At 38.5% G+C, this 15,409-nt stretch overlaps 1 protein-coding gene across 1 annotated transcript; it reads right to left on the reverse strand.

Moving 5' to 3' along the window:
• Positions 1-248: 248 nt before the first annotated feature.
• Positions 249-11,484, reverse strand: atpv0e2 (ATPase H+ transporting V0 subunit e2). Its single transcript, XM_057842945.1, has 4 exons — positions 11,261-11,484; positions 7,999-8,046; positions 7,703-7,801; positions 249-3,521 (listed from the first exon to the last, which is right to left on the reverse strand). The coding sequence occupies exons 1-3, from the start codon at positions 11,362-11,364 to the stop codon at positions 7,708-7,710; spliced, it is 246 nt and encodes an 81-aa protein (XP_057698928.1). The 5' UTR covers positions 11,365-11,484; the 3' UTR covers positions 249-3,521; positions 7,703-7,707.
• Positions 11,485-15,409: the final 3,925 nt, after the last annotated feature.

A 15,409-nucleotide genomic window follows, 5' to 3' on the forward strand; every position in this document is an offset into this window, starting at 1 on the left:
CCACTCGAGCGCCAACCCAGGGCCACGGCCAACAATACAGGATATTATCATGTAAAGACGTGATAACTATCACATAAAAACGTGGCACTGGACTTTTTTTTTTGAGTGGGAGCAATATGCTTCCGTAATAATGCAATCTGTGTAAAATTTTGAGGGAAAGATAATAATGTTCTGGTTTTAATCATGTTATGATTGTTTTGCTGCTGTGTAATCTCATAAGTGGATAATTAACAAGGAATTCTGGGACATTAAATCATTGTTTTATTCTTCTTCACGCACATAAAATCACTAATAATACAAGGTCACAATTAGAGCTGTGATGGACATCGTTGTTGCCACGGTGACTCCTCACACGCCGCACACACACAAACACAAAAGATTACAAGCAGATACTAAAAGCAGGAAGTAGGGATATTACTGAAAGTGTTTAGTGGCTGTCATGTGGAGTTCTAGATCATTTCCATTCTTAGTTCCCAGAGAACAAAAACTTTTCAGCACGCTAGTACTTTGAAATTTGACGCCATGTCCCCCAAAACAGAGAAGAAAACATCAAGTGTCAAGAATGTCCAGCAGGGCTGACAACCAAAGTGGTATTTGCCATGTGGCAAAATGGATTTCGCCATGTGGCATTTTTTCTTAACCTCGTGGCATTTTTTTGCTATGTGGCAAAATTGATTTTGCCATGTGGCATTTTTTTTGCCATGTGGCAAAATGGATTTTGGTTTGTTTGTTTGTTTGTTTTTCTGCCATTTAATATGAATGGAAAATTTGTGGACATGCATAGCCGCCATTGGCATAGCCTGACTTGGGTGCCAGTTGAATGTCAGTGCGCGGTAATGGTAAGTCATTGGTCAAAAATCACAGCCACACATGTTTTTCTGCCATTTAAAATGAATGGAAAATTTGGACGTGCATAGCCCTCAATGGCATAGACGTGCATGGCCTGCAAAAATGCTACACACCCAAAAAAAATGGCACATGCATAGCCCTCAATGGCATAGACGTGCATGGCCTGCAAAAATGCTACACACCCAAAAAAATGGCACAATCTAAAATACATTTTGCCACATGGCAAAAAAATGCCACGTCAAAATACATTTTGCACGTGGCAAAAAAAATGCCACATGTCAAAATACATTTTGCCACATGGCAAAAAAAAAAATGCCACATGGCAACCACATGGCAAAAAAATGCCACATGGCAAAATCCATTTGGTTCTCGCTGTCTCTCAGAATTTGTCAAGAATTTCTGCTTTTGAATGAAGCCTAAGTAACAAGTTCCTGTCTTTTTCATATATATTATAACCAAATTTGATCTTACGTTTGAGAGCAGAATGTATTAGCATTTGCTAAAATGAGGCTAAAACAACAAATTTAACTTTTTAGGTATGTTTATGCATTTTGTGTGCATAGTAATGACAGTCATGTCAACCAAATTTCATGTTGCTGGGTTATTTAACCTTATAAGTTTCACTATTTGGAAGTTTGTGTTTTGGTAAAAATGTAACTTTTTGGCCATCTATCAAATGGATAGGCTGACATGTAGAAGAGATAGGACAAAATTTGAGTTTGCCATTTTGAAGCAACTCAGTATAATTGGAGAAAATTAGTCAAAAATGGCCAACTTCCTGAGTATTTTCAGGCATGGATTCACAATATACATGTTAAAATATATTCAGGCTGTTATCTGGGTATCTTTTGGGGCTTTCTGAGACTTGGGGTCCCGAGGATGCAGGCCAGTACCACAACAGGACAGATAAGGTACAAAGTAATTTGGTCTTTGTAAAAAGTAGCTGTATTTATATTTTGATTTGGATTCTTCTGTTTTATTTTTGGCTGAAGCGTTGTTGTTTTAAGGAAAATAAAAAGGAGAACAAGAAAGGAGACTGGGAGTTCATGGGACTGGGGCGGGGTTATTGTGGTAGTGGCTAGCAGTTTAGGCTTAATGCTAAAAGCAATTTAGAACCCGGAACCTCCAAAGTCCAATTCCCCTGAGGATTTAGGAGATGTGGTGCGCTCGGTTTGCTTTCTCTTTGGCTTTTTTGAGCGACAAAAGGGCTCCTAACTCATTCAGGGCCAGAAACATACATACAACTTGGACGTAGGGATTGTAGACCTCATGGTTGTTACGTGAACAGGACGGACGTAGTCTTTTTTTAAAATGGCTGGCTTTGAATAGGTTAAGAGAAAAAAATACAGAGGAAGTGGCATTTAAGACTCAAGCTTATCAAAACTAAGCTATGCTGATTTATAGAGTATACTGTACTGTACTTCACTTGTAGAGTTGAACAAAAGCCTGATGTTGGGAACAGATACTTTTGCATAATTTCTTATAGGAAAATGTTAACTTTTAATTCTTCCCACCATTTATGGATCATAGTGAGAATACTCAGCTATGTTTCCATTATTTTCCTGGTTAAAATGTTTAATTAGAAGAAAAAGAAGTCTGATTCTCCTACAAATCAATGAAAACTTACTTCATTATAAGAAAATGAATACATATTTTTGAAAAACAAAATAAAAAGCTACAATCACAGTAGTCACAATATTCCTAATGTCTTATTTTTCATTCTATCTGCGCTGGGGGGAAAAAAAACAAAAACAACCAAAAAAGAAACCTTAAAAACTCAACTTAAATGAGTCAGTTGAGGTGAAAAAATGTTTTTAAAACAGGTAACAGATTTCTCTTTTTATCATTCTCTAGGGCAAAGCCTGAGTTTCCGTATTTACCTTTTACTGAACATTTAATATTTTCCATCACACCTCTATGAAAACTAATGACGAATGAAAAATAAACTTCTACTCTTATTTTTACGGGCAAAATTAAATAACACGAAACTCAAAAAGTAGTCTGTAGAGTAAATAGAGTTTTTTGAAGAGTGACAGATTTCAATCGAAATGCTTTGGGAAAATACTTGTAAAAATAATCCAAAAATAATTATCGTTTGATGAATTATACTCCGGTAAATCATCAAAATTTAACTCAAAAAAGGCCTGATGTTTTGTTTTTTTTATTCTGGCATCCCATTTAAAAACAGTTTTGCTTCTATAATTTGGGGGGAAAACTGAATTCATCCATTTAGCGTCAAACTTTCAAAGTTTTAGTGTACGATGAATTAATAATGTTTTACAAACCAGTAACTTTCAGATTGTTCGTTTTGGTGTGTGTAGTGTGAAAAGATTAAAATCCATCTTACATGCATCCTGGTGTGTTTAGGGCAAGCAGATCATCATGGCAATAACGATGAGTAGGTCTCCTTTCATGTTGGGTATGGGGTAACCGTTACATTAACACCGAATTCATTCCATCCAAAGATGACAACAACAACAAAAAAACACATTTGAAGAATGTAAACATCAATCCTAACACATTGCACATTTAAACGTTCATAACATTACACTCATTTAAATAATCATTAACTGTACAGTAGTCTTCATTTTACACATAGTAGTGTGTGTGCATGCGTGTATGCATGTGTACACGTTCCAGGTTAGATCCAAGGTGGTGATGACAAGAGCTGTCTGAAAGAGAAAGAACATAATATATATATATATTTTTTAACAAATCTAATTTGGCATTATCACATAATATTTAATATATATTAATCTATAACTTATACATACATAGCCTACACATCATATTTACAGCATGTAGTGGACAGTATTTAACTCACATTTCATTGAAACACTTGTGATGTACCAGTCACAAAATATTTACAATATGTACCACTAATGTAACATACTTGGATCATATTCAACGTCAAACATGTCCTTTAGAGATCATATTTGATGTCTAATGTAGCATACTTGCACAATATTTGATGTACAGTTGTGGTCAAAAGTTTACATACACTTGTGAAGAAAATAATGTCATGGCTCTCTTGAGTTTCCAGTTATTTCTACAACTCTGATTTTTCTCCGATAGAGTGATTGGAACAGATACTTCTTTGTCACAAAAAACATTCATGAAGTTTGGTTCTTTTATGACTTTATTATGGGTTAACAGAAAAAGTGATCAAATCTGCTGGGTCAAAAATATACATACATGGATCTGAAAAAGTGAATCATTGACTTGAACAAGTCAGGAAAGTCACTTGGAGCCATTTCAAAGCAGCTGCAGGTCCCAAGAGCAACAGTGCAAACAGTTGTTTGTAAGTATAAAGTGCATGGCACTGTTTTGTCACTGCCACGATCAGGAAGAAAACGCAAGCTATCACCTCCTGCTGATAGAAAATTGGTCAGGAGGGTGAAGATTCAACCGAGAATCACCAAAAAGCAGATCTGCCAAGAATTAGAAGCTACTGGAACACAGGTGTCAGTGTCCACAGTCAAGCGTGTTTTGCATCTCCATGGACTGAGAGGCTGCCGTGCAAGAAGGAAGCCCTTGCTCCAAAAGCGGCACCTTAAGGCTCGACTCAAGTTTGCTGCTGATCACATGGACAAAGATTAGACCTTCTGGAGGAAAGTTCTGTGGTCAGACGAAACAAAAATCGAGCTGTTTGGCCACAATGCCCAGCAATATGTTTGGAGGAGAAAAGGTGAGGCCTTTAACCCCAAGTACACCATGCCTACCGTCAAGCACGGTGGTGGTAGTATTATGCTGTGGGGCTGTTTTGCTGCCAATGGAACTGGTGCTTTACAGAGAGTAAATGGGATAATGAAGAAGGAGGATTACCTTCAAATTCTTCAAAATAACCTAAAGTCATCAGCCCGAAGATTGGGTCTTGGGCGCAGTTGGGTGTTCCAACAGGACAATGACCCCAAACACACATCAAAAGTGGTAATGGAACAACTAAATCAGGCTAGATTTAAGGTTTTCGAATGGCCTTCCCAAAGTCCTGACTTAAACCCCATTGAGAACTTGTGGACAATGCTGAAGAAACAAGTCCATGTCAGAAAGCCATCAAATTTAACTGAACTGCACCAATTCTGTCAAGAGGAGTGGTCAAAGATTCAACCAGAAGCTTGCCAGAAGCTTGTGGATGGCTACCAAAAGCGCCTAATTGAAGTGAAAATGGCCAAGGGACATGTTACCAAATATTAGCGCTGCTGTATGTATATTTTGGACCCAGCAGATTTGATCACTTTTTCTGTTAACTCATAATAAAGTCATAAAAACAACCAAACTTCATGAATGTTTTTTGTGACAAAGAAGTATCTGTTCCAATCACTCTATTGGAGAAAAATCAGAGTTGTAGAAATAACTGGAAACTCAAGAGAGCCATGACATTATGTTCTTCACAAGTGTATGTAAACTTTTGACCACAACTGTATACAGTGCCTTGCAAAAGTATTCGGCCCCCTTGAAACTTGCAACCTTTCGCCACATTTCAGGCTTCAAACATAAAGATATGAAATTTAATTTTTTTGTCAAGAATCAACAACAAGTGGGACACAATCGTGAAGTGGAACAACATTTATTGGATAATTTAAACTTTTTTAACAAATAAAAAACTGAAAAGTGGGCCGTGCAATATTATTCGGCCCCCTTGCGTTAATACTTTGTAGCGCCACCTTTTGCTCCAATTACAGCTGCAAGTCGCTTGGGGTATGTTTCTATCAGTTTTGCACATCGAGAGACTGACATTCTTGCCCATTCTTCCTTGCAAAACAGCTCGAGCTCAGTGAGGTTGGATGGAGAGTGTTTGTGAACAGCAGTCTTCAGCTCTTTCCACAGATTCTCGATTGGATTCAGGTCTGGACTTTGACTTGGCCATTCTAACACCTGGATAAGTTTATTTTTTTTAACCATTCCATTGTAGATTTGGCTTTATGTTTTGGATCATCGTCCTGTTGGAAGATAAATCTCCGTCCCAGTCTCAGGTCTTGTGCAGATAGCAACAGGTTTTCTTCCAGAATGTTCCTGTATTTGGATGCATCCATCTTCCCGTCAATTTTAACCATCTTCCCTGTCCTTGCTGAAGAAAAGCAGGCCCAAACCATGATGCTGCCACCACCATGTTTGACAGTGGGGATGGTGTGTTCAGGGTGATGAGCTGTGTTGCTTTTACGCCAAACATATCGTTTTGCATTGTGGCCAAAAAGTTCAATTTTGGTTTCATCTGACCAGAGCACCTTCTTCCACATGTTTGGTGTGTCTCCCAGGTGGCTTGTGGCAAACTTTAAACAAGACTTTTTATGGATATCTTTGAGGAATGGCTTTCTTCTTGCCACTCTTCCATAAAGGCCAGATTTGTGCAGTATACGACTGATTGTTGTCCTATGGACAGACTCTCCCACCTCAGCTGTAGATCTCTGCAGTTCATCCAGAGTGATCATGGGCCTCTTGGCTGCATCTCTGATCAGTTTTCTCCTTGTTTGAGAAGAAAGTTTGGAAGGACGGCCGGGTCTTGGTACATTTGCAGTGGTCTGATGCTCCTTCCATTTCAATATGATGGCTTGCACAGTGCTCCTTGAGATGTTTAAAGCTTGGGAAATCTTTTTGTATCCAAATCCGGCTTTAAACTTCTCCACAACAGTATCTCGGACCTGCCTGGTGTGTTCCTTGGTTTTCATAATGCTCTCTGCACTTTAAACAGAACCCTGAGACTATCACAGAGCAGGTGCATTTATACGGAGACTTGATTACACACAGGTGGATTCTATTTATCATCATCGGTCATTTAGGACAACATTGGATCATTCAGAGATCCTCACTGAACTTCTGGAGTGAGTTTGCTGCACTGAGAGTAAAGGGGCCGAATAATATTGCACGTCCCACTTTTCAGTTTTTTATTTGTTAAAAAAGTTTAAATTATCCAATAAATGTTGTTTCACTTCACGATTGTGTCCCACTGTTGTTGATTCTTGACAAAAAAATTAAATTTCATATCTTTATGTTTGAAGCCTGAAATGTGGCGAAAGGTTGCAAGATTCAAGGGGGCCGAATACTTTTGCAAGGCACTGTATATACATAATTATGCCCATGACACTGTCATGGGCATCACTGAATGCTTATTATGTCACTAACAACATTTATGTCCAGCTCGGATCTTTTTACATCCATTCAAAAGTGAGATAATTTGCTGAGTGACACTAAATGACATCTGTTATAAGCATTCATTCATGCTCATGACATTGTCTTACGGCGCCACTGTCAAATAAAGTGTTACCTAATATCATAACTAGCCATTAATGAAACAACTACAACATTAACTGAAGAAATAATTAGCACAAAATATGAATTTTCATTGTTATTTACATATGTAGCGCCACAATGCATGCTCGGAGGCATGTTTGATGACAACAGTGTTGACAGCATGTGGCATCACAGGTTGACTGTCTCCCCCAAGGGAGCAGTGATGGCCAAATGAAGCTTCTTGAAGTAATAAAGTGTTGCAGCCAATTGGTTCTAAGCTTCATGGTGGTTCATTTCGCGTTATGACAGTCTTATAATGCCGCTGTCAAATGAAGTGTGACCGGTTAATATCTTTTGGTGTAAATATCCCATAATACAGTGACGACAACAGCAGTTCATAGTTCAGTGTGGCTTATTTATGAACAAATTTTCGTGTTCAAATTGGTGGGTGGCGGCACATAGTCCGGTGCGCCTTATAAAACTACGGTACCACAAGTGTACCATATTTAACCATATTTAAATTATATTTAATGTACAAAATACCAAATATACATTTAGGTTTGTCTGAGGTGCCATATTGAAATATTTCATGCAGAAAATGCAGCGTAATGATGTGTCGTGTCACCTGATCTACTCCCAGAAGTAAGTCAGGTACCAAATAGTTTCATTCTTCAGCTGAGGGCCAAACAGAGGGTTGGTCTGCGCCAGGATGGCTATTAACCAGCTGAAGACAAAGATACAATAATCTTGGTATGTATACATTTTGCTAATATGCATCATGCTCCCCAACATTCACACTGCATCATGATGACTTCAAGCTGTTAGAACGATGGAGTTTGGCTCTCCCTAGTGGCCACTTCGCCGAACATGACTTCCAAAATGTAGTTGACAGGTTACTTGTTACAACAAAGAAGTACTCACAAGAGGTAACAGCAGACGGCGGTGAGAATCAAACTGGTGACAATTACCCTGAAAAAAAGAGAGTCACATTTCAAATTACAGGGACTATGAACTTTTAGAGGTAATAAATTTAATTCTTAGGAGTAGACGTGTGCCGATTACAGGTTCCAAGGTACAGTGTACGGTGGTATAAAAACGTCACTGTTTCAATACCGCAAGAATTTTCCGTCATACCGTCCTTAAGGTATTAGCTCTTTTTTAATGTCCCAAAAATGCAGGGAGAAATCCCTCGCTTGCAGCTGCAAGGTTCAACCATCCCCCAACGGTTGTTGCTCAGTGTTAGTGAGTCAGCTCACGATGGCTGGAGGAGGTGAAACCCCTGAACTTTTTCCTCCATCGAAGAAAACGAAATAGCTGGTATGGGAATATTTCGGCGGCAAAACCTCCAATATGATTTCGCAACACAAGAGATGGGAATCTTGGGGCACCTAATGATTCAATTACGATTCAGAGGCTCCGATTCGATTATCAATGAATTATTGATACAACCCCTCCCTTTTAATGTTTTGTACATTACTTCCAAAATTGTTCAAAAATCCTCTAAGGCCAAACCAAATTACCATGTAAGTATCAAGTTAACAGTTAAAAACAGTAAATAAAATACTCAAGTCCCCATCTGTATTGGCAGCTTTAAACTACATTCAATTAATTTAATGTTGTGAATCAACCGTTTAAGTTGTTAAAATTGCTCCCGTTCATTTAAAGATAGATTCAAGTCAAGATTTTGCCGATTTAGGAGTATTTTAGATAAAAAGTTAATTAGGTTCGCTAGAACTGAGCCTTCTAGAGAAGTCTACTGCGTTAAGATGGCAGCTGTTTACTAACGGTGGCAAGTCTGTCATTTCGCATCTAGTTCTCTATACATGTTCTAACACCGTCATCGTCTGTCATTCAGCATCTAGTTCTACATATATGTGATATCTACCGTAGCCGTATATGGCCGTATATTTGTAGCAAATAGCAACGGGGCGTTGTTTGTAGTGGCTGTCGGTCGCAGTCAAGTATTACTGTTTTTTTTTTAATCTAGTGGCATGAGTTGATCATCACGCCTCTAGTAAATACGGTCATGAACGTTTCCCACCAGCTACGAGAGTTAACTCAAGCGTGTTTAGTGTGTCTAGCAGTGGTAAAACTTGGTGGGTTTTTTTCTCTCTGGCAACTGCCTGTGTAGAGAAAGAGAGTGTGTGTATAATGAAAACATGATACAAGTCATACACCAGTGCTTTTTATGGAAAATAATTCAAGTACTTTTGTTTTGATGGTAATAATGTTGAGCTGTGGCTTTGGGTTTAGGCTGACCTAAAGGACTGTATATATTTTAATTTTATATAGAATATCTGTTATTTTTTGTTTTTAATTTATTTTAACTAAGTGGAAAAACGTTTTGTTTTGTTTTTTTTAACCCAGATATCACAAATTTTAGAGCTGTAATCAGTGATACCGTGATATTTTGATTTAAGGTTATCATACCGTTAGAATTTCATAGCGTCACATTCCTACTTGTCAGATTTGGGGATGGTGGGGGGCAATTGAAAACGCCGCTTGGATGGCAATAAGGGTAATTCCATGAGGGAATTACGAATAGTGCCTCAGGACTTTACTTTAAAACTATGGGTTAGAGCGAGACTTGTGGGTTTTAACTTTGCACCTCGGGAATTCTGCACAGTCCTTTACAGAAAATTTGAGAAAATACTGGGAATTGGGAAACTAGAAAATTTACCACCTGAGACTGAGATTTACTGCAGAACTCCTGATTTTAAATCCAAAACTGGCAACTGAGAAGCAAATTAACATACTATCGATTCATGTGCGCAGGTTTGGCCTCAACATTGGTAGGGACGATATAACAGCATAACCTGCATGCACACTTTTTGTTCGGGATGGGACATTAATAAGACCACACAGATTGGGTGAAAGGTTTTGGCATGTTGTGTTGTGTGAGCAACATATGAGGTTATGCAGCACCAGTCTCCCCCTAAGCAGCTTCTTACTCATGTTTTTCTGGTTCTATGGTTTTTCTGGTTCTAAGCAGAGTTCACTACATTTTTCACAGTTTAATTAACGTTAACAGTAGAAAACATAACCAGGAGGACACTTCTCTCTAAGCAGCTTCCTACTCGAGTTTTGCAGGTTAGCAAATTCACACAGTTTAAGTTTATGCTAACTCTAATGCAGGTCGTAGTTTCAGTAGCAAAATGTGTGGTGTGTTCCCCACCTCCACTACATTGACGTCTTTTTACATTACTTACAGTGGCTGCTGCTGCTGCTGGCCGGGAAAAAAAAACTTGTAATATCCCTCCTTTTCAAGGGGGATGGAGGAGGCGGCATGGTGTCGACATGTATTTCTGTCGGGGCTGTGTGAGTGTGAGCGTGCGTGTGTGTGTCAGGGGTGGGTCAAGTCATCAGCTAGTCAAGCGTGTGTTTGGGGGGGGGAATGGAGTGGCGCATTCAGCAAGTGAAAAGGGGTACATGTAAGTTTAAATATAATGAAAATCATTCACTTAATAATGGTAGGGTCAATTGTATCCTTACAACATTTGAGAAGACAATCTAAATTATTTGTATAACTGAACTCATTCTATAATGAATATAAGGTTGCTTAAAGGTTGGTGGGGACAATTTGAGCATCCTGAAATTTTGGTAGTGTTATGTCCCTACCGTCTCTATGCAAACCTATGCGCTTGTATAGAGTATACCATGTTGACTTACCCCAGGGGCAATAACCCCTAAATTTACACTTTACCACAATAACAAGGAAATTTAGGGAGGTTTATTAACTTCTAATTCCAAACCAAAATTCATTGAGGGGACCTTGTAGTTTGTACATAATGACATTTACAGGGAACAATAGTTGGAAATTGTAGCTTATGATGTTTGTAATATGAGAATTCTTCCAAAACTGCATTTGCTGAGATTATCTTCGATCTGAATAATCATTATAAAATCGAAACGGGAATTAAAAGATTAAGAGATAAACTGGTAGTTGTCCGTGCTGCATGTCAAGCTTCCAGTTCTATGGTTATCATCACAATATGTATCCCTTTTTCGCCATCACTGCCACTGTTGTGACGTCACAGATCTATGGCTTTGTACTTCAGCTATCTATCATTATTGTAATAGAATAGACACAATAACAGCTTATTTTAGCAGTGAGCTAAGAAATCACAAAGAAAAGAAAGCAAACCAACTGAGATCTTTATCGTTACTCGCTAAGATCACCTACCCTCGATTAGGTCCTTTGGGAACCAAAAAGGGAGCCACGACCCCCACCAGCGCCCACAGCGTGGTGAAGCAGATCATAGGCAGGGCGAGCGAGTGGGAAACCATGACTCCAGTCGGAAAAAAAGCGAATTTATAAAGAAATATTTGCCCTCGGCGGCCAACCGGATGAGCATCAATGGCTTCTGCTCGGTTTGATTGTCACATTCGGCTCACCACCCGCTAAGCAAAGGCCCAGTGTGATTGGTTGATGGGTTGTTTTTTGATTGGTCAACTTTCAGTGTTAACGTGGCTAAAAGCACCGCCTACTCAGCGCACCCCACATGTTATTGGTTGAATTTGCTGTCATTTCAACGTTGAGCCAAATACGGTTCCGCCTATCAAGCACAGCCAAACTTTGATTAGTCGAGAGAGTTGTCTTTCAACGTTAAATCACAATAGTCCCGCCTATTAAATGCGCCCGCCCTTAGTGTGATTGGTCGAGTCAGCTTTCACTCATAGACCCTGAAACGCGATGCAGCAATATTACAGTGGATATGGGAATTTTAGGTATTTTACTATTCTGTATTTGTAAACCACGTACTTTGTAAATTGTTGTCACATTTAAACTGCTATAACAGAAAAATCAACTTAATCGTACAATATAAACACACGTTCATGAATACAAAAAATATATATATATATTTATTTCGAAAATATTTTACGAATTTCTCAAGTCTTCCCAATAAAAACAATGCTGATGGGTCTGTGTATTTTTGCTCTATTGTTAAGTCTCAATAAAAACACTATTTGTTGGCGGCCACAATTTTTAAAGGGAAAGAACGCCAAAGACATTCATATAAAAGATGGTTGCTCAAACTATTTAAGGATAAAAACGGTGAATTTCTTACACCTCCAATATATCCAGCCTCTCCTTTCAGCTGTATTCTCTCAGGGATTGCCTCAGAAAAACAGACAATTCTTATAATAGACGTGTAAACAAGAAGGACAATGCTTGCAGGTGCAGCCATTTTGTGATGTCAGTTATACCCACGAACATGCACACTGATAGACTGAAGCACAGGTGCCTTTTGACTACAGGTATTAACGATGTAATCAGGGAGGATGGGTAATTTGGTATTCTCATAACTGTTTGGCTAAAATATCGGGCGGCCACTTGTTGTAAATACTGGCTTTCATCTTATTTTCTCCAATAAAACATATCAGAAAAAATAAATTTTGGGTTTTGGTGTGGCTTCAGATTTTTAGATTAGTCGTTCCCCAACTCAGAGGTTGTGGCTTCGATTCCCTTCCCTGGTGACCTCACCCAAGTATCCTTGAGCAAGATACTAAACGCCATGTTGCTCCTGATGTTGCATCATCAGTAGGTAAATGAGCCAAAGTGTCCAAACATTTTGATGGTGGATAAACACTTTACAAGTGTAAATCCATTTACCGAGATTCTTTACGCTGGGATGGACATGATAAAGGTGTTGCCTTTCACTTTAACGCAAAAAGTCAGGTTTGTAGGTTACAACAATATTAATGCAAAGATTACTTTGCACCACTACTTCTCAAATAGTGGGGCACACCCCCCCAGAGGGACTCAGAGCGATGCCAGGGGGTGGTGCTTGTGACCTCAGGGAACATACTTTTTTTGCCGTACTACAATAAAGTGTAATTGCACATCCACTCAGTGGGTGGCAGTGGCACTTTCATTTGCAGAGTGTGGGCAGTATTGTTGAACCAAACAAGAGCACACAGCAAAGGGCATTGGAAATATGAAGAGCTAAGACGAGGATATATGACAACGTAAATGTAGCGTTTGGCTTTGACTTTTAATACAGTGGGAGACGAGGAAAGAACAGTCTGTTTACTGTGACTAAAAATGTTTGCAGCGGACAACAGGAAGCCAAATCATTTAAGACGTCACTTAAAGACATTTGACCCTAACCATATTGATAAGCTGCTTGATTTTTTTTCAGCGAAAACGTCCCGAATATTGCCAACAATTGTTCCGCTTTGTCAGTGTTACATCAGTAAAACAGACAGCACTGTCAGCATCATATAAGGTGGCATACCAAGATGCTCAGTGGAAAATAACCTCACACCATTGCAAAGGAGCTGATACAAAACAAGTGTCCAATGACAGTGTTGTTTTTGTTCTTTTTTTTGGGGGGGGGGGTCAAATTGTTTGGCATATTGTCCTCATAAGTTAATGTTGCTGATCAATTTGAATTTATTATAATTACACTTATAATTACACTTATTATATTATTTATTATAATTACACTTTGGATATTACTTTTTTTTTTTATCCAGGCAAATTGATGTGCTTTGAGTCTTTTCTGTTACAAACAAAACTGTGTTAATAAAGTTAGACTTTATTGTAAGTTGATTTATATTATTTTTTTTCACTAATCAAAAGGACACAATGTTATGCAGAGGTGCACTTATAGTAACGATAATTTTATAGACAAATGATATCATTTACATTTGCAGCAGAGAGTTGACGTTTACGTCTTCCTTGGGACGGGCGTAACAGAAAATAATTGTGAAGCACTACTTTACACTGATTGACACTTGACACACAACTGCTAAATGCAACAAAGAGTTCTGGGTAGCAAGGATAGTTCGATGGACACTCGTATTTATTCATTTCCCGTGCTGTTTTTTCTCACGAGGGAATCTGGCATGCAAGTTTGATTGTTCCATTTAACTGCTACGAATGTATTCCATATATCAGTCTGGAAGAGATCCAATTGAGACTTGTTTCAAGGGAGGAACCTTCAAGAAAATATACAGCCGCCGAGTGGACGATTGCTCTTCTCGTCGCACTTAACTTGCGAAAACATAGTTACTCCTCAAAAAAGCTTTTAGTGATGTTCTTTGCTCCTCTTTTATTGAGGAAATTAAGGGTATTTCAAACAAAACTTGGGAAATTGATCTTTCTAATAGAAACATTATGCATTCCGCCATTGTATTTAAGCAGACAGTCGCTTCCTAGTCATGTCTGCAGCTCTCGCCTCTTCCGCTGATCGGCTTGCCATTACATGGCGACCAATCCACATTAAGCCACAATATGACGTAATGTTTCATGGAAATGCAAAAACATTGTTTCCCATAAGACTAATTAGAAATTAAAAAATATATATATTAAACTGATGAGAATGCAAGATGTTTTTTTTCACGAAGCCTCTGTTTAAAAATTTCCATATCATTTTACATGTTAAACTGTGTATACTATTGTTTTGCTTACTGTCTATTATTTTGTATGAATATGTAACCAAACAATTGACAAAAATTGACAGATGTGCCACCTTTCAATTTTTGTCAGTGGTTTTTAAAACAAATTTTTGTAAACATGTACAGTAATTTTCGGACTATAAATTGCTACTTTTTTCCCACATTTTGAATCCTGCAGCTTATAGTCCAGTGCAGCTTATTTGTTGATTTATTTGGGTGAATAAGTAACACCTTGACAGCGGCATCATAAGTCTACCATAAATGTCATCCAGCAAATTATTTCACTAACTCCATTTATGTCCAGCTCCGATCTTTTACATTCATTCAAAAGTGAGATCATTTGTTGGATGGCACACAATGACATCTGTCATAAGCATTCATGGCAATGTCATGACATGAGTATGATGGTCTTATGATAGTCTTATGACGCCACTGTCAAATAAAGTGTTACCAAATATGTCAGGAAAAATCTCACCTCCCACCCATTGGGGATTAAATCATCAGGTCAGACATCAACTTGAGTATCTACCTTTTACATGCGCATGGAAGAAAGGAGAGTAAGGCACTTAGGTGATGCGTTACAAACCAAACTCGTTTATTCTCCTGGCACATCCTCTTTTATAGCAGCATGGATACATATTCATGAAACAGATTAAATGTTCAAACTTGGCAGTGGTCTATTGGTTGTAATTCAGTGAGTTGCCCTCCTCTTCAATCGTCCTGGGTCACATGTTTCTCTCCCCCGTGTGGTGTGTGGTGTCAGAATGTTTTGTAACAATGTTATCTTCCCCTAAGCAGTTTAAGCAATTTAAGGAATACCTTTTGTTCAGCGAACTTCTGTTTCTCGTAAATTTTCCCCAGGGGAGGTAATGAGTACTGTGGAATGTGACCTGTGACTCTTTCCCCTGGACACAGTTACCTAATATCA

The sequence above is a fragment of the Corythoichthys intestinalis genome, chromosome 8, assembly GCF_030265065.1.
Source record: "Corythoichthys intestinalis isolate RoL2023-P3 chromosome 8, ASM3026506v1, whole genome shotgun sequence".
In the NCBI taxonomy this organism is placed as follows: domain Eukaryota; kingdom Metazoa; phylum Chordata; class Actinopteri; order Syngnathiformes; family Syngnathidae; genus Corythoichthys; species Corythoichthys intestinalis.